At 38.0% G+C, this 20341-nt stretch overlaps 2 protein-coding genes across 2 annotated transcripts; both read right to left on the bottom strand.

Annotated features, from left to right (window-relative positions):
* Positions 1–7780, bottom strand: chrna3 (cholinergic receptor, nicotinic, alpha 3). The gene is made up of 6 exons (XM_026172945.2): positions 7616–7780; positions 7039–7178; positions 5109–5153; positions 3615–3724; positions 2094–3294; positions 1–1981 (listed from the first exon to the last, which is right to left on the bottom strand). The coding sequence occupies exons 1-6, from the start codon at positions 7674–7676 to the stop codon at positions 1853–1855; spliced, it is 1686 nt and encodes a 561-aa protein (XP_026028730.1). The 5' UTR covers positions 7677–7780; the 3' UTR covers positions 1–1852.
* A 622-nt stretch (positions 7781–8402) lies between these two features.
* On the bottom strand, positions 8403–19154 carry chrnb4 (cholinergic receptor, nicotinic, beta 4 (neuronal)). The gene is given in 7 exon segments (XM_026172932.2): positions 8403–9781; positions 11931–12984; positions 13458–13567; positions 13794–13838; positions 14729–14874; positions 18727–18798; positions 18801–19154. Coding segments are annotated over 7 exon segments (1644 nt in total). The 5' UTR covers positions 18853–19154; the 3' UTR covers positions 8403–9616.
* Between the last annotated feature and the right edge of the window lie 1187 nt (positions 19155–20341).

Raw genomic sequence — 20341 nt, 5'->3', positions numbered from 1 at the left:
TATTTCTCTTTGCTTTTAATTGCATGTAAATGTTTGTCAATGCCACTTATTTCCTACAAATGCAACCTAAAGTTGTGTGTTTGTATGTGTGTGTGTATGGTGTGGTCATATGGTTCCAGTATCCTCACAATTCATAAATGACATTTTCATAGGTTTTACACTTTCTGAATAGCAACCATTTTAAAGGTAAGCAGCAGCTGTTTGTAGTGACTTCAGATGTGTGATCAAATAAAGATATTTTATAGCAACAATCAGAACAAACATATATCCCTTTATAAAACGAACAGGAAGTAATTTGTAGTAACAAAGATTTACCACAGGGTGGCAGTCTTTAAACACAGACTGCACTGCTTGATTTTCAAACCTGAACATCTCCATTAAATTTTATAATGTTTGACAGTTCGATGTGATATCTGGAAGCATAAAGAACCCAACTTAGAATTTTCTGTGGCCTGATTCGATATACTTACTTTAAGAAAGAAGTAAGAATTAGCCTACAATCTTTCTTTAAATGGTGGAGAGTCCCAGGCATTTAAACTCCAGTGGCACCTGCCCCTTATCTTAAAACATGTAGTTATCCTGACTGGGCTTTCATTAAATCAGCAAAGATACACAGGAAAGAATGTCGGACACCAACTAGGGAGAAACAGAATGACAAACAGAACAATATTGTCATCCCTTATATAGCAGCTTTGTCGGAGAAACTGAGGAGGTGTTTTGTTTTGTTTTGTTTTTCCCGAGCACGTCATCCCGGTGCACTTCAAACCCAGCCAATGTTCAAATTTTTGTACAGAGAAGACAGATGGTCTGAAAGAGCAGTGAAAGAGGCCCACAACACAGGGGGTGGCTTACAACACCAACTGTCGGCTACCTACAGGGAAGTTTTGAGATCTCTTCTCAGGTGGCTCAACTCCCACTATCGTCTTGTGCCAGGTGACCCTGGACCATCACGCTAAGAAGACCATCTTATATGTGATACCCTGCAAATGGTTTTACCCAATATTGATGACAATTATTCCAAGTATACTGCCGCAGTGGTGAATTTGATTTTTTCCCCTCCCACTCTACTGTACTAACCTTTGTATGAAGTTAAAAAAAAAAGGTTTGTTTAAAGTTGATTTTTATTGTTAAAAAGCTCAAAGCAAGTACCTGAAATATGTCTATCTATATAGACATATTTCAGGTATAATTACTCACTATTTATCAATCCAAACAAAAATCACAGGTCGATTGCAAAACAGTTCTGTAGACAGTACCTTATGAAGTGCTGCATCCCATTCAAGTCTCATTCTGAGACTGAAGCATTCCACAAGTCATAAAGCCATTTGGCTTGTCTTGACTTCTTGTAGCTGGTTTTATAATAGTCACAAACATTAGCAGAGCTTAACTACATACAGAAGATAAATACAGAAGGATACACAACCACAGAAGTCTGTCACACATGATATTATACATCACTTTAGTGAGACTATTAAGTAAAACAGCCAATCAAAACAAAATATCACAGCTATAGAAAGGTTATGTCATTTTCATGTAATAATGTGCCCCAGTCTTCACTTCTAGTGAAGCTTACCTGTTGAATGATCAGAGTATCTGAGTCTGTGTTGGCTTTGGCTTTGGGAAACATTTAGCATTTTTAAAGACACTTAAACATTTTCAGTTAAAATCACCCTAAATGCAGCCATGTCCTTAGGATTTATGAATCTATGAAGAAAACGAAACACTTCTATTGAAATACCATCAACATTTGTCATGATTTCAACTTGGCTTTGAAACTTTTTCTAAGCATCTGTGAAACATATTCTCGGAATTCAGCAGTCTGCAGTATTAGTATTAGTTTTGTCAAACTGAATCAAATATCTTCCCCAAGTAATAGAGGCTGGAGGAAAAGGCCAGCTGTTCCTAGGATGCACACGAGCACAAAAACCCATAGGAAGATCCTGTCGATAACCATGGCAACATATTTCCAGTCATCTTGAACCTATGAGAGGATCAAGACAAAAACATGTTCAATGTTACAGCAATATTGTAATTCTTTATTTGAAAGCTGTATGACATTAAATGGTTTTAGCCTTGCTTTTTTGAGTACTCACCTCCTTTGCTTCATTCTGTAGTCTCATATTTTCTGCTATGTATTTGACACTCTCAATAGCTTCCCTGACCTCAGGAGAAAGACACAGAAGAGGCATTATTCCTCCATCCAAAGACTCTGAGCTGGAGCATTGACTCCCCACTCCAACACCCACAGCACTGCCTCCACTCAATGGTCCTAGGCTGCTCAGTCCTCCACTCCCTCCTCCAGAATCTGCAGGCAACTTGCCGGTTCTCTTCTGCCAGCAGCAGTTGCAGCGGCCCTCACAGCACAAGAACCCAGAGCTAGGACATTTGATCGAGTCTCCACCCAAGTTATTGAGATTGGAAAGCTCTGTGTTATTAAAAAGTCTTTGCCGGTTTGTTAAACTTGACACCAAGCTGTTGGCAAGGGCCTGAGGTTTGTGCTGCTTTTGTAGAGTACCTAATGAATGAATGGCGCAGGATTTCGAATGCATCGTCTGAACACTGCCAGCCACAGTCACCTTCTCAGGATCTCTCTCTGGCCTGGTCATGAACATCACCCTGGGCAGCAGTTCAAGAAACACACGCTTTACCCAGCAGGGCATTGTATGTGTCTTCGGGGTGCGGTAGTGGACGTTCAACACAAAAACAGTAATGACAATAGAGAGAGTGACAAAAATCATGGTGAAGAGGAGGTACTCGCCAATCAAGGGTATCACTAGTGAGGTGGAAGGGATGGTCTCTGTGATGACGAGGAGGAAGACGGTCAAAGACAGCAGGACAGAGATGCACAGTGTTACTTTCTCACCACAGTCAGAGGGCAAGTAGAAGACGAGCACTGTGAGGAAGGAGATGAGGAGGCATGGGATGATCATATTGATTGTATAGAAAAGAGGGAGACGACGGATGTACAAAGAGTATGTGATATCAGTGTAGATCTCCTCGCAGCAGTTGTACTTAATATCATGTTTGTAACCAGGTGCATCAATGATCATCCACTCGCCTGTCTCCCAGAAGTCCTTGAGGTTAATAGTTGAGCCAATCAGCACCAAGTCGATCTTGGCTTTGTCATAGGTCCATGAACCAAATTTCATTGTGCAGTTTTGGTAATCAAATGGGAAATATGTGACATCAATCTTGCAGGAGCTCTTGAAGATAGCTGGAGGGATCCAGGTGACATCGCCATTGTAGCGAAGCAGGGCCTTTGTTTTGTCATCAACCTGGAAATCTCCAACTGCGCTGTAGAAAAAGACAAAAGAAGAGTGAGAATGGAACATTGAAAGGAAGGACAGTAAAAGACAACTGAGCCACTGAATACTAACCAGATAGATATAAGCAACTATTGAGTTATGAAAATATCAATTAAAAAGATGCCCTGGGGTTTCAGTAAATGCACCATGTGATGTTATGTATAGCTTCCCTAAGAATCTTCAAAAGAAGAAATGACCCATGCTGAATGAACAATGTAGATCGATAACATTTTGTTACTGTACAGACATCCTTTGCAGCAATAAACAATCAATGAAGACTCTGTGCCAGGTTTTTGTTATTATGCTCACTTGTTGTACAGCACAATGTCTGGCTTCCAAATCCTGTTGGACGGCACTCGGATAAACTCGACGCCTCCGAAATCTTTTGGGTTCCATTTAAGTTTATAGTCATTCCAGATCTGAGAAACAAAGCAGAAAAATTTCTTTTACATAAAAAAAAGTCTGAGAATTAACAGGTATGAGTTTCAGAGTCAATTTGATGCATGTGTAAAAGGGTTTTAAATCAGTTTTCTGGAGATCTGTTTGGTTAGATTAAAGCTTGAAACAGAATGTGACAGTTCAATAATTACCTTCCACCCTGTTCATTCAAAAATGTTTTTAAACATATTTAATCGCTAGAACATATTAGTTACAAAAACATCGGTATGTTAAAGAAACAACTAATACAAAGCAACAGTTGGCGGTATATCAAAAGAACTAGTCTATAGTTGTGTCACAGTAGGATTTTGGCATGAATGGAAATGTCAGTAAGCCAGCATGTATCATAATAAGTATTATAGCCTATCTTTGTGATAAACTATAGTGAAAAACCACAGTGTTAGCCATGGAGGTGCGTGCTGAAAAGTTAAAAAAAGTTAATATAATGAGTCCGAAAATGCTTCCTCCTGGTAATTATCTCTTGTCCGTTTTTATATGCATTTGCTTGTAAAATGCTCCACATAAAATAAAGAAATAATGTCACTATCTCCAAAGGTAGCACATAAACACAAGGATATATAGTACACGTGTGACTTGAATCACACTTTATAGTGTGTTTTATGGATCTTTTGAACACTGTTCATCAGGACGACCAGTGATCCTCATGAGGCTCATGAAACCAGTACATCAAAGCAACCCCAGAGAGCTGTAAAAAATTTGACTTAATTACAAAAACAGCATGTATCCAGAGTGTAGTGCAAGATGGGATGGAGAGCAGGAGAAATGTGTCTCGCCCCTGATGAGTATTTCCCAGAGATATACTAAAAACAACAGATGAGATTAACATAAGAGAAGCAATGCTCCAGCCCTGAACTCCTAAGAACAATTAAAGCTCAACATTTAGTAGAAGACTGGCTCTGTCACAGATGTGTGCTTGCTCAGTACATGTAAAATTGGAACAGGAGACCCGCCCTACCTCATCTGACTCATTACTAGTTCATTGCACTATGCAGCATTGCAAAAAAAGAAAAATAGCGGATAATCACTGAACTTTCTCTTCCAGATTCACTTTAACTGTACGAACCCATAATGGATGAATATTCCATATTCGGATATTCTAGATTTCTTAACTACTGTCATTGCATTAAAATGCAAATTGGTTATGAAATGTAAGTGCATTCAGTTTATTTGATTTTCTTTGAAAGAAAATATGATCACACGGATCAATGTGTTTAAAAAGCTTCCTCCTATGAATAATTCAACCTGTCAGTCTAGCTCCAAAGAATCACGCATGACAGAAGGTTGGATCTAGACTTGGTGTCCTTGCTCAAGGTCTGTTTGCACAGTCTTGAACAATAAACTTACATGTCTCAGCCACAAATTGGTCTCCATGATCTGATTGACTTCATCCTGAGAAGAGGGTAGAAGATAATAGATAATGAGGACACTGAAGCAAAGAAAACTAAGTACATGTTATTAATAAAGTTAAAACAGTAATAATAACTGTCACAGGCAATCATCCAATTCACTGCTGAGATTTTTGTCTGTGCTTCTGTAGCATCAGCGCAAAAGGTTTCAGAGATCTGCACCTGAGTCCTGCATGCCTGGAGCATAATACACATGACAGCTGGGGCTTGTAGGTCGCAGCCTTTAACTTTTTTTTTTTTACTAGCAATTCAGTGATACAGCTGGAGCAGAGGGACTAAAGATGGGAGACAAAACAACTGAGGGTCAGATTTCTGTGTGACTTAGACCGTGAATGAACCAATCTCATGACTGAGCGCAAACATTAACCATTCATGTGACCATCTTGTATCCAGAATAGCTCTTAGATTCAATGGTTGACAGAAGGCTTTAGTTTAACCTCTTCTGAATATCTTTGGGAGAACAGTTATTTCATGTCACTTGGATAGATAAGACACACACTCTGTGGTTCATAATTAAATCACTCAAAATCCTAAAAGACGCAAAATAATTTTTTGTAGTCAAAATCAGATGATTAAATTAATATTTGCAGATTTTGTTTTAACAAGGATGCAGAACTGAATGTTGGCTGTAGATCATATACTACATCTACTATCTTTAGCAGAACAGCCTCTGAGACCAAAATGCACATTGCCATTACCAAGTGATCATGTGGTTTGATCCCTGATTGTGAGATAATGTTAGTTTGCCCAGCCCATAAGGTATTGATGCTCTAAATTAGCTCATATAGCCATGTTGGAGTTGTTGAAGGTGAACCAAATGCTTCTGAGTTTGGAGCACCAGGTGTGCAGAGGGAATAACAGTCATCCATCAGCACTCTAGCTTGGCTTGCTACTTTAAATGAGTTAAGGATCATGTAACAAAATATCTCTCTCTCCATATCATCATTGTCTGATCAGACAGATCTTTAATATTTATTTAGATCCTTTGAAAAAATAAAAACACCTTGTTTGCACAGAGGCAAAAGAAGATGCATGAGGTGTCACCTGATGGTTACTAGTTTATACACAGTGAAATACTGTTACCTGTTTTTGACCGGCATTTTCTTTCTGTTAGACCATTATAGCACCAAAGTATTGTTTGACATAAAGGGTTAAAAGAGAGCAATGGTGCAATAAGGGTAACAATAAAAGAAAAAAGAGGCAAACACTAAAAAAACATATTCCTTAAAAAAGCAAATAAATAGTACATTCTGTATTTCCAAACAATTTATTGTGTGAATGAAGCTGTATTGCTTGCCAAACAGTCCTTTGCTATGCTTATTAACACCACCTGCGCTCAACCTGTCTGCGTCAAGTGACACAGTCGTCTGTCTGGAACGGCAGTCTGCAGTCAACAAACTCTAGCAGAGAAATCTAGGAGTGCCCATCTGAAGTGGCAGTGACTGAGTGATAGGGGGTGCCTGAGAGGTACTCAGACAGCTGACATTTCCCACCTTGTCTTGGCCAGAAAAACAGCCCAATTGTCCGCCCTTTCATCTAGGTCCCAGGAGCTACTGTGTAACGTGAGAGGGTATCTCAAGCTTATGATACGGTGTCTAAATTACCACCTTCCCCTAAATTTTGTTTCAGTAAAAGTCTGCAAAGCAGCACACAAACTATATCTTTGAGATGTAAAAACACAAGTTTTAAGCCTTGTATACACACAGATCTTCTACAATTTCTACTCTTTATAGGCAAGAGTAATCTAAGGTCATGTTTATTAAGCAGAGTGATATTTGTTTTATAGAGGTGAAATAGCTGCCCCATAAATCACAAACACTCCGGGCATCAGCTCCGACACTGAGGAAAAACATTTTCTTGCTACTTACCACTTTGACCAGCTGTGACATGGACACCTCAAACTGCACAATGACTGGATCAGATACATTTTCCACCGGCCGTATATACTGGTTGTAGTTGGAAAATATCCCAGAGAAGAGCTTATGCTCTGCATCTGAACATGTGCCTCCTGGACAGGAGCACAATGTCAGCCATGGGAATCTCACTGCATATTTAAATGATTATACAGTTTAACTGTGATCTATTTTTTTTCTGCTTTACCATTTACCACCCAAAGTAGAACTCTAAATTTGACAGTTTCACAACCTTTTTTGTCATTTTTTAATTTCAAGTTCTTTTCTTTCTAACTTGAGTGATTTGGCATCATTCTTAACACAGTATGTCTCTTACAGAGAACAGCAACTACATCAACATATTACTGTTATCCTGATTGTATAAGATTAAGGATTTGAACACATGCATGATTCCTTGATGCACTGCATTAAATTTTACATAACCCAATAGACGTAGCCTTCAAAAATAATTAGATCTATTGCTTTTTTTTTTTTTTTTTTTACATTTCCCTAAAGCAACAAGTAGATTTCATGCTACCAGCTTCTTACTCACCTGACAGAAGACACAGAAAGAAAGCACAGGGACCAGATAAGAAGTGAAACCTGGTTTTCATCCTGTTCAAATTGACAAATGCCAGATAATTCCAGGGTCAGCTGCAGCAACGATCCACGGAGCACACAGGAGGAAAGTGGAGGAATAAGAGCTCGTCCGCATCACCCGACAGAACGAGCGAGCAGAGGGAGCGAGCGAGTGAGGGAGGCAGAGCCACACTGAGGCATACAACCAGTCACAGTCAGGAGCCATGCACTGCAAAAATAATAATACAAAATATGCAGAATATGGCGACTTAATCGGGTAAACGGGGGTAAAATGTTGAGTGGTGCAAATCTTTCACCTCCAGTCACACCATTGGATGGTCAGCTTCCCAAGACTTAACAGCCATTGTCCTTCATATCTGACACACAGTCACATCACCCCAAACAGCTATATAACAGATAAAACTGAAATGATCTCTCTGGAAATATGTGTATTTATTTATTCCATGAGTGGACTGCAGTGTATTAAATCCTCTTGGGAGACACAAGCATTAAAATAAATACTCTGCTAAATATATTTGCATATGTATCCTAATGACAAAAAACTGCTGACATAAGGCTTGGGAATGATTGTTGAAAACAAAACTCCTTTTGGTCTGAACCAGAAGAAATATTTTTTATGGATATGTGCCGTGGAATTGCAACATCCTGCTTCAATAATAAATGGAAGTTAACAGGCGCATGAAAAAAACAGTTAACCATTTGGAAAAACTGTAAACTAAGATTAAAATAAAGCCAGTCGATCCATAAACACAGATGTTTATTGCTATCTCTTGATTTACATGCATGGCTCACAAAATACCCAAAGTCTGCAGAACCTTTAATGAGCACACTCAGCACTGTTTAGTGAGCTGTAAGCATTGTGTCGTTTCATTTGTGTGTTAGTGTAGGTTGCGTTTGTCTGCTTTGTTTTATTCCATTTATGTGTGTGCTTACAATTGCCCATCTGTAAAAAATGAGCACTTATCAAAGATTTGGTGCTTTTAGTGTCAATGCACAAATGAGCCTTCATATTACTGCAGCATGAAACAAACAAATTCTAGAGTATCTCTTTTTTTCTTTTCTTTTTTTTGTTTTGTTTTGTTTATTTAGACCCTTGATATATATATAAATTTAGGAGAAATAGTTACTAACAGTTACATGTCAGTGATATGGAATGGCTATGGAAAGTACTCAACCTTAAAACACCGCAATAAAGACCAGCTCTAAAAGTTTTGTTGTGTCAGTATTTTTTGCGTTGTCTTGCTTTTTTTTTTTTGCACTGAGAGTGAACAACTGTTTTATCTATATGATAAACCATCCTAACTGGCTCACCCTAAATGAACACATTGGCTCTGATCTTTATCACCAGCAGTACAGATTAAATAAGCACATTGGCAAAACCCTGACATCTTTAAGACTTTATAGGCAATTTCATGCATTTAATCAAACTAAAAGAGCACACAGCTCTTCATTGTATTTCAGTGACACAGTAACACAGATGACAGGTCACACTACATCTGAGAGCAGTCATACAGTATATTTATCACATTATGTATATTACTGCAACAGTTCAGCATACTTCAGTGCAGTGAAAGCTACACCCATCCTTTGAAGAAACAGCAGCCTCAGTGAATGATGCTGCATTTTAACATATGCAAATGTAACTATTCCTTAACATATTGGGTGATTTACTGTTTTAGGGCATATTGTTTTAAATACTATATGATAATAAGTGGCTTTTATTTATTTTGTACCATACCTTACATGTTTACAAGTACTTTATCAAACCCTCTGGGTACGATTTGGCACAGACGACATTGTATCAGTGATTCTGTTACCTGCCAGCACAGTGCTAAGCAAAAACTAAAAAGACATCAAAACTTTTACAAGCCTCTATACCCTCATACATAATATTGTCCTAATAGCACAGTTTCTTATGAAAACCCTGAAGTAGCTCAGTCTTTCTGCATGAGGATCAAATGCGAGGAATGTCCGAACTGGGCACATGGTTGGCAACAATCTGACTCTGGAAAAGAGGCTGGAGAAACAGGCCCAGGGTTCCCACCACACACACTATCACAAAGATCCACAGAAACAGACGATCCACTACCATGGCCACATACTTCCAGTCCTCTATAACCTGCAAAAACACAGAAATCAATAAAATAATTTCAGTTAGTCAATGTACATGGTTCTTCATGCTGATATTTTTTTCAAAGTATAATATTGCAGAGCAGTAAGATTAATTAATACTGTTAGAACGTGTTGAAATATAGAAACCAAATGAAGACAATAAATAAAAAAGCAAATGCTTGTTAGTTTTAATGGGAACACATAATATTCTATAAAACGTTTCTTCATGCATTTCATGGAACAAGGCAAAACCCTTAAAGGATCGGTCTCCATAGTGCTGCATTCTGTACATTGGAATATCTATTGACCCTTTCACCTCATCATCAGTGCTGTCTGTAGTGGTTCTTGAAACGAGCTATTTCTCATTCCTGGTTTCCTCCCTATTGATCTGTTATTGATTTGCTGGTATCTATTGATTTGAAGGGAGAAAGTGAATGATAAAATCAAAATCTGCCTTCAGTTTGGTGAGTTACAGCCACTACTTAGGGTTAGTAGTTTTCCCTCCTACACCTCAAGCGCCCTGGAGTGTGAGGAAAATGTTATAATTTGAGTACAAATGGCTGTAACCCAGTTTATTGTGACCAGGCTACGTGCTGGCATCTGACACCTGATATATTATATATAACAACAACAACTAAAATAGTTCCATATTCTGTTTACCTCACCTAATGAATGAAGTGGAGGTAGACTGCAATTAACTTCATAATAAATGTGGTTGAACTAACGTTATTTCCCTAGGCAAAACTGGTGATAGCAATAATGGCACTGTAGACAGATTGATGGTGATGCTATTCCCACAACAGAGGCCCATCAGGACCATCATATTATTCCAATAAAGAGAATAACAAATGCATGAGTCTTTCTATCACATGAAATCTAAGCATCCACTTCACATACACAGATTAGTATAAACTAAACTTATAAAGTTATATTTATCTGCATGTAAATTCTGTGTCATTTGTCTCAAAAGTAACACGCATATGTGGACTGTCAGAAATGTCACCTTTATATCACTCTTTTTGTTAGCATTATAAACCCATTCTGTGAACAGATCAATATCTAGATAGGTTAGCTTAGTTAGTCAGCAATTGGATTTGTGAGGTCTACGCCATGCATTATGATTTATGGTGCATGTTTTTTCACCTTTTTACTCTCTTGATTTAGAATGTTTTGAAAAAAGGACAATATAAAGCTCTTCTAGATGCCGACAACAAAGACGCTCAGCTGGTTATTAAATGCTGAAATATTAGCAGACTCGAAACAAAAACTCAACTCAGTTAAAAACATCACATTCCGTTGAGCACCCACATCTGTCAAGTTTCTCCACAGGTTGCCTTGTCACTGTGTTGCACTGTTGTTGCTCATGACATCTTTACAGCACACAGCTTATAACCGATTGTCTCTTTTATGATATTAACATATGCAACCAGAGTAAACTTAAAAACTGCACCTTATTAGTAAATTTCTTTGCAGGTAGATATTTAAACTTTAGGGCCCAAGTTGTTTACTTCTGCTGCCACACATGGTAAGCTAAGCTAATTGCCTTCTGGGTCCAGCCCAAATGTTAAACTCTGGGGATTTTAAAGAAAAATCTAATAAGATCCCAAATGCACAAGTTTAGAGCAAAAACTATGCTTACAGTCTGGACCCAAAATAATTGGTCTCTGTCGCTGGCTAAGTTATGAGTCCATGACAAAGTATTTTCTGTATTTTTTTTAATAATTCATCAGGTTAAGTTTATAAAGTTTGCATTCTAATGGGGGAGGCCTTTGAGTAACAGTTGGATTGCCAATACATACAGTAACTGACAGCAGACGTCTGCTAGGCTTCACCTGAGTTAAGCTGAGACATTGAACTTGATCTTTTGTGTTAGAGCCTTGTTGATCCTTTTTAATTACACTATCATGACTCTTAATTGTACAAGGAAAATATCTTTTTATATAAATGGTAAGACAGCTGTAGAACTGGCAAGTACTAAGCATGCTTATGCTTAATATTTTAAGGCTCACAGGGGACTGCACAATACACACTCAAAACCCAAACGAGTTATACTGTATACGTACTGCTATAGTAACAAATATTAAAATAGCTACAGTCACTATATAGAATATGAAATAATAGCCAGGTGAAATATGTGCTACAAAAAGTATACATACACTCTGATCATCATCATCTCCCATCATGTGTTCAGCCACAAAGCACACCCCATTCACTGCCTCCTGGATATCAGCAGCCCAGTCTGAGTTGTCCCTGTGTTGGAAGTCCTGGGTGGATGTGAAACTAGTGGGAAGGAAATCAGTAGAGCGCTGGTCTCCCTTCCTATAGGAGTGACTGTATCCTGCTGGAGGAGTTATATTTTTGTGTCCTGGTGTAGAGAAGGCAGAGTCTGAAGACAGCAGCGCAGAAGCTGACATGGTGATATCTGCCTTGGATGCAACTGGATATCCCAAGCCCAAAATGGTTCTTTTAGCTCTTAAGCATCGATGCTGACGCAATCTTTGGCGTGCAGATTTGTTATGAGGGCGCCTCATGAAGAGTAAAGCAGGCAATTTCTCAAGAAATATCAGCTTGACCCAAGAAGGCATGGTATGGGTGCTAGGAGAGCGGTGGTGCACGTTGAGCACGCACACACTGGTGATGATGGAGAAGGTCACCAGGACCATGGTGAACATCAGGTACTTGCCAATCAGGGGAACATCTAATGATGTTGGAGGAACAATCTTTGAGATTAAAAGCAGGAACACGGTGAGGGCCAGAAGTACAGAAATGCACAGGGTCATCTTCTCGCCACAGTCTGAAGGCAAGTAGAAGACTAGAATGGCCAAAGAGGTGATCAAAACACATGGAATGATGAGGTTTATGGTGTAAAAAAGAGGCTTCCTCTTAATGATAAAGTCATATGTCAGATCCACATAAGTGGGATCCAGAGGGTTGACAGTCCGTCTCCCTGGCAGAGCTAAGATATCCCACTCTCCACTGGGAGTAAAATCATCCATACTAGCCATCTCAGACTTTAAGATCAGGTCAATCTCTGTATGGTCATATGTCCAAGATCTGAACTTGAGAGTGCAGTTCTGCTGGTCAAAGGGAAAATGTTTGACTTCGATTTTACAGGCGCTTTTATAGATAGCCGGAGGAAGCCATTCGATGCTGCCGTTGAAAAGGACGATGACATTAGTGAACACCGTTACCTCATAGGTTCCGTCAGCACTATGAGAAAGAGAGGAAATAGAAATAAAACAGCATATAAATTGGCCTTTAAAGCTATCATTATCAAAATTATAGAAATTTACGGTAAAGCTATTTTTAATAATGTGTAATAGTGGCATTAATTATTTTTAATAAGAAGATAATTGTTAAAGATTCAGTTAATCACTAAAGCAAATGCATAGACATTCATTAATGCAGACAGCTGGTAAATATATTGATAGAGGACAGAAACCAGGAGGGTGAAAACATGAAATATAACTTACTCTATGATATGACTGACTTTTCACTTTTTTTCATTTTATTTATTCATTTTACAATAACGCTGTTACAGTTCCATCCAAAATGTTTGATAAGGGCATCAGAGGATATTTACAAATATTTTACAAATTAATAATATCTTTTTTATTTAACACCAGCAATGTGCAGACAGAAACTCTCTTCAAAATACAAACTGAGAAGTCAGCCGAGCTTACTTGTTGTACAGGACAATATCCGGAAGCCACACATGTCTGGAGGGAATGCGCAGTTTGACAATACCTTCATACTGTGCAGGATCCCATGACAACCTGTAGTCCACCCAGTGCTGGAGAGACAGAGGGACCCAACCATTCAGTGCACTTTCCCAATAGCAGTTCATTTATAATTACATGCTACATTATCTGTAAATTATGTTTGGGGCACAATTACAGAAGCGGTTTGTTCCACATAGAGAGAGGAAGAATGGATACGGATACGATTCAAGTTCAAGATGAAGGACATTTAACACACATTCTCACTCAGTACAAAACAAAATGCTTCATCACACCTACCTGAGTGAGCCAAACATTTGTGGTCATGATCTGTTCCCTTTCATTCTGAAAATGAAATATTAGGGGGAAATTACCTATATTGGTAATACAAGTTTAAGACCCAGACACTGGCCCTAGAGAAGTAGGAACTCGTGTCTGACATTTACTCTTTTTATATTTTTGTTCTAGTTAATTAAAACATGAAGAGCTGAAGACCTATTGGGGTATATTAATGTTTAAACAAAAACTGGAAATTATATGCTTCTGCAATTTTATTTAAAAAATAAAAATAAGTCCTATACTGATTTGAGTCATGGTTGGACCTTCCTGTTTACTGTCATGTTTACTCTGGTTAAAAGTAACCTTTAAAAAAAGAACTGCACTGCACAAGAACACTCCTTTCATCTCAGATTGCTTGTTAACATGTTTTTGATTGCACTGTCATCAAACTGCCGTGACATACACTTCCAATAAAGTGACACCAAATGGTAATTACCCCAAGGGGTACAATGCAAACTCATAAACAGAAGCTGTGAACGAGCCTTGCTACTTTAGTCTGCAGCTGGGAGGACCCTCCACTGTAATTCAGAGAAGAGCCTCTATCACTGTGGCCAAAACAGTTTTATGGCCCCTTTTAATCCAATGTGCTGAAGTTTCAATCTGGACATGACAGAGGCAGAGATCACGGCTGACCAGATCTATCCTCAGCTTCATCCATCCATTTAGAGCTATGGCTCTTCAGCAGAGCTTGCTCTTTAATTAACTACTTCCTCGAAGCTCTTTTTTTTTGTCTCTTGCTGTGTGCTTTCTATTACCCGCCATCTTTCACACTTAATTTCTCTTTATATCCTGTTGTGTCACCATCACAAAGTCTCTAACAAAAAAACATAGAAATATACATAGAAATGTAAATAAGTATACATACTTCTTAACAATGGGCAAGAGTACACACTTACCACACTGATGAGCTGAGCCAGAGACACTTGCAGCTTTACTGTGACTCTCTCGGTTCTGTTGACAGCTGGGCGAATGAGGGGATTGTAGCGATCTTTTCCCAGCAGCCAGTTCATGAGCCGCTCTTCGGAGTCAGCGCTGCTGCTACCTGGTGACATCACACTTTTCTTCAACATTTATGTACACACATCCGCCTCACCTCTGTCCAGACAACTTAATCCCAATAAAATGGAGAGACTATAATCTCAAACAGAGATTGGAAAACAATCTTTAACAGCTTTAGATCAATAATAAAGAGGAATGAATGAGATCACATTTTTTAAATACATATATTTTATATAGATATATTACATTATAAATAATCTACAATATACAGTGTAATACACAAATCAGTTAAAGACAAAATACCTTATTTAAATACAACAGAAAAAAATCAAGACCACATTAAACAAGGTAGTAGGAAATGGGCATTTTAGGTGAAAAGAGAGATTCATTTTTCTCTATTATTGTTGTACTTTCAGTGTACAGTATTTAGAAACAAAACTTTTTTTTAAAAAAAAAAGTGTAAATCGAAAGATTTCTTTTAAAACTGTGTTAAAAGCTTGTATTATTAAGTTTGTTAGGTTTCTATAAAACCTCATACATGAAAGCTACACTATTTAATGGGAAGTTGAAGATTAGGGATGTGATTGGTTTTGTGTTTTTAGTAAAAATGCTTGAACTGATGGTGCCACAATACACAATCTACCACCCTGGCATGAACACACTTACTATATATACTGTTAGATACCTTCCAGCTTTAACACTAAATTTTGGTAAAAGAGAATACTCATCTAACCATACTCCTGTTTTGTTTTGTTGTTTTGTTTTTTTTTTTGTTGTTTTTTTTTTTTGAGGGGGGGGGGGGTGGATTAACATGATTTAAGTACTTGCTTAATCTCTGAAATTCTAAGCGAGATAAATGAGGATTGCTTCAGTCACACTGCTTGTTTAGTTTTTAAGGAAGGTAGAATTACACATCTGTGGGTTTGCTTTAAGCAAACATGAAGCAAAAGCACAATTATTAACACCCAAATATGTAAACTAGGAAGGTTGTGTGTTACTGGAAATTACATAAAAATGTCCCAAAGTCCCAAAAAGTCATTTCCCAAAAAGGTAATTACATTTTGTAGAAGGGCAGATATTTTCACAACATGTTAATAACTGTGCTTTTGTAACAGCTTTGCTTAAAGCAAACCACAAATCTGTATTTTAAGTAAAAATAAACTATGAATTCCAACACATGAACTCAGCCTTCTCTCCTATTCCTGATAAATAATGTCTAAGTAAAGTGTGAAGGCAAGGCTGATTAAAACAGATGGTCAGTTCTCTTCTGAAGCAGAGCAGATACGTGTAATACTACCTCGTCTATTTCCTTTACTTGCAGCTGGTTATTGATGTCCCCACAAGGTTTGGAGTTGCTGACTTGACTTATGTGTGGCGAATGCTCTAGTAAAGCAAGACTTGTACTAATGTGCTCATTGAAGAAAACTTGTTACTTTTATCACTAACTACAAGGGCAAAATTCAAGGTTCAAATAGTAAATCTTTGCATTGATTTTTCATAAAATGTAGTCAGATATTCATAAAAGCCACAAAAATATATCTGCCTAAACTGATAGCTTTCAATGGCTGGTAATTCATCGAACACACTGACTAATCATTAACATTCAGGGCTAGAAAAAGTATTTGCACTTCTGTGCTGATTACTTCTTCTAAGGCTTATTGGGAGTTCGGTTTTTCACAGCACTTTAGAAGACGCATTATAGGGATACACAAAGCTGGAAAGGCTACAAAAGCTGTTCTAAGGACCTGAGCATTCAGTTATTGACAGTTAGATAAATGCTCTACAAATGGTATTCTCCTTAGGAGATCCTAAGGAGCAAAGATCACACCAAATGTGAAAAAACAGTAGCAGCAAAAAAATCAATAAAATCTCGAATGAAAGACTGCCACACTAGTCTTAAAATAATAAAAAAACAGTTTTAAAACTTTACACCTCTTAACAAGATGGCAGACACTTATCTGGAAATTTAACTGACACAACGTCGCCAATGAGAGCAATGAGACAAAGTTTAAATTTTCTTTGGAGGAAAAAATGTGCACCACATCATGGTGGAACACTTCATGATTTGGGATTTCTTTGTTATCCTGTTCCAGTTCAACATTTTTAGGTGAATGTCAGGGCAGCAGTTCATGACCTGAAACTCAGTGTGGGTAATGCAACAAGACAATGAGCCTAAAACAGAATGATGGGGAAAAAAATCCATATTTTGGAATTGTAAAATCAAAGCCCTGACCCGACCTTAATCCAACTGAGATGCTGAGGGCTGACCTAACAAGGGCTGTTAAAACATCCTAGAAACACAGCTGCACTAAACAGCACTGTAGTGACATATTGTCCAAAATTCCTCTCAAAAGTCTCATAAACAGGTATAGGAACATCTAATTAGGGTCATTTTTGTTAACCTAAATTGCAAATAAACAGATAGACCTGTAGAAAAGATTTAGGTATATGTCTCGTAAAAAATTACTAATAAATAAGCCCACTTTTACACTTTTCTTATGCAATATTATTCTAAGAATTAAGTATAAATTAATTGACTTTTGTCCTGAAAATTCAGAAAGTCTCTTGCTGTCGTTACATGATGTGTTTAATAAAGATACTGAGAGCACAAGGGTACATGGTTTATTAGTTTAGGCACTTTATGTGTAGCCAGTTCAGCAATCCTGATAATTTCAGACTTTTTCTTGCAGCTACATGTGATGATGGTGTGCGGTTTTAGAAACAGTATCCAGCTGTGTGTGTCATCATCAACTCACAGACTCCTGCAGCTTTGCGAGGTGTGGCGTAATATCAGTCTATCCCCCACAGGTCAGTAAATAATGCCATGACTGTGCCTTTATCAGACACTCACCAAGATCCTATTCACCACAGCAGGACTTCCATACCACCACTGAGCAGATGGTATGTCGTTCAAAGTTCTTGGAAGCCAGACTCAAACAAGTTCCCTCTTCCTCAGACCTAAAGACTGCTTGAGCCAGACCAACTGTAGGCAGCTGCTGTGAATAGCATCTAAAGTGTATATGTGCATGCAGGTTTAATATGGGAAATTAATAGTGTTGACGCTACACTGATTGAAAATGAGGTCAGGCATGTTAAACAAATTTGTAAGCTGTTTTGGAGTTGATAAAGGTCATTTGGTGCAGCACACCTTTAAAACCCATTATTTTACATTGTAATGGAGTTGGAACCTTGATCTAATCAGTTTAAAAACTACAGCAACAACAAAACGGAGAGCCAAAGATAGCTGCGGTTTATATACTATTAGATATGACATAATATACTAATATGATATAAATGGCAAAAAAAAAAGGGGGGGGGGGCATTTTATTTCTTGGACACACTTGAAGAATTATCTCATAAATGCAATAATATGGCGCCAAATCCTGTAACATAAAGTGTGAACCAAAAATGTTCGCTAACTAATTGTTTCCTAAATTGTCTGATGTTATAAATGTTGTTTTGTTTTGGGTTTTTTTTGTTTGTTTTTTTTAAAACATGGATGGTACTGGTTGTGACCCGAAACCAGATATTTTAAAACAGATAGATAGATAGATAGATAGATAGATAGATAGATAGATAGATAGATAGATAGATAGATAGATAGATAGATAGATAGATAGATAGATAGATTCATATCATATTTCAGCTACATTTAAAAAGCTTAGCTATCTATGTCTTCTACAGAAATATTGGTTTTTAAAAAAATAATTAAAAGGTGAGTTGAAAATAGCCTAAACGAGCTTATGCATTGAAAATTCTACTTTTGGACAATAAAAGCATACATTCTTTTGTAGTTTCCTCAACATGGAGATACATTTGGCGGTGACGCACACACAGTACCAAATGTTAGAAATATTTTAAATTGCTACTTAAATGAAAGGGGAAACACACTTACAGTGAATCAAAGGCAGAAGATAAGCGAGGATCGAGAGTGCGCGACTCATGTTTACGGTACCATCTGGTCCGTCGTCAGTGATGAAGACTCAAAGCTGCGCTGTTCCGTAGCAAAGCTTTCGGACATGCCGGATTCTACAAGCGTGAGATTTAGTCACTTTATCATCACAGCGCGGTGTCTCCTGTCACATAGTGAAGTTCTTTCGTAACAATCCAGCTTTGAAATCCACTGAAGCCCCCATTTGGGACCACATCGGCAACCAGGACTTTGCCCTCCGCCAAAAAGGAGCAACCTGCTCTAGTGCGCTGCTGCTCTCACTTGCAACTCATCCAGATCTGTCCTGTGCCGCTGCCTGTAACCGATCTGTGATCAGTTAGTTCAAGTTTACACCAGCTCTGGAGCGATTTCAGATAATAGGTAATTAGAGGGCAGTTATATTGAACCAGTAATGTCAGCATAACGACCCAAATGTATTTATTTAATCTCTGTTTCACCTGTGCCCTAATTAGGCTCCATGATAGTCAGTATCTCCGCGAACTACAGGAAAAACATTCTCAAAGAAACCTTTTTTTCATCTTTTAAAGATTAAAGCTTTTCCACAGACAGCAGCATGAGGGGGATATAGGCTGATTTCAGCATTCACACCTATGTGACTAACAGCACTAATCAAGCACCAGTCTCAGTAATATTTTCTCAAGCATCCAAGTACAGATGTTGATATTTTGGACTTAATACTCTTCCAGACCCGCGACATAATTTGACAGTGTCGGTGTCTTGGGATCATTTGCTGACTTCGCGCTGCACTGGCGACTGTGCAGAAGAGCAGTAAATTATTCTCCGGTTCTGTATGTGAGATTTACCGAGGTGAGGTCCAGTCAGATCTGAAGCAATGCAATCTTAGCGTAGCAGATTTACAGTCACCGAGCTGCTTAAAGCCTCATTATAATGACCAGCAAAGGAACTGTATCAGGCATGAAGAACAGCCCCAAGGACCCTCCGAGGATTATAAATTTAAAGTCCAAAGACTTCTGGACTGGATCAGTGCAAGCAGATCAATAGGGCCTGATTAGGTTTTGACCCTCTCTTGTTTTTATCAGGCTGACGGGGAGAGGGCCATGGACTGAACAGTTTGTTCACTTGTTTTTAATAAATCATATGTTAGACCAGGTACACCAACTGTACATGCAGAAAATAAATGTTTTCTTAAATATCACACTTTTTACTCTGCACTGATACATTTCTGAAGTTTCACAATAGTGCTTTAGATTGCTATTTTTTCTGTGTTCATTTACCTCTGTATCATTACTGTTTCAATAGCCAGAGACTTGAAACAATGCACTCTTGATCTTTTGACTAAGTGTGAACTTAGAGATGAATTACTAAACTAGAGAGCATGTTAAACTTATAAATGACGGTCACTGTGATATAATAGCTACCATAGCAAGTTTCAAGTGTACAAGTGCAAGTTTGTCTTCATAGTTAACGAAATTAACAAATAACAACGGCTGTGAGATAGAAATTAAATATTTTATTTTTATATGATGAGGTTACGTTCATATTTAAATTAGCAGATATGTCTTTGTGGAAATACTTATAAAAATTTTCTGATGTAAAA

The sequence above is a fragment of the Astatotilapia calliptera genome, chromosome 1, assembly GCF_964374335.1.
Source record: "Astatotilapia calliptera chromosome 1, fAstCal68.1, whole genome shotgun sequence".
NCBI lineage: Eukaryota > Metazoa > Chordata > Actinopteri > Cichliformes > Cichlidae > Astatotilapia > Astatotilapia calliptera.
Note: the sequence above shows the minus strand (reverse complement) of the source record. Positions and strands in the feature narration are given on the sequence as shown.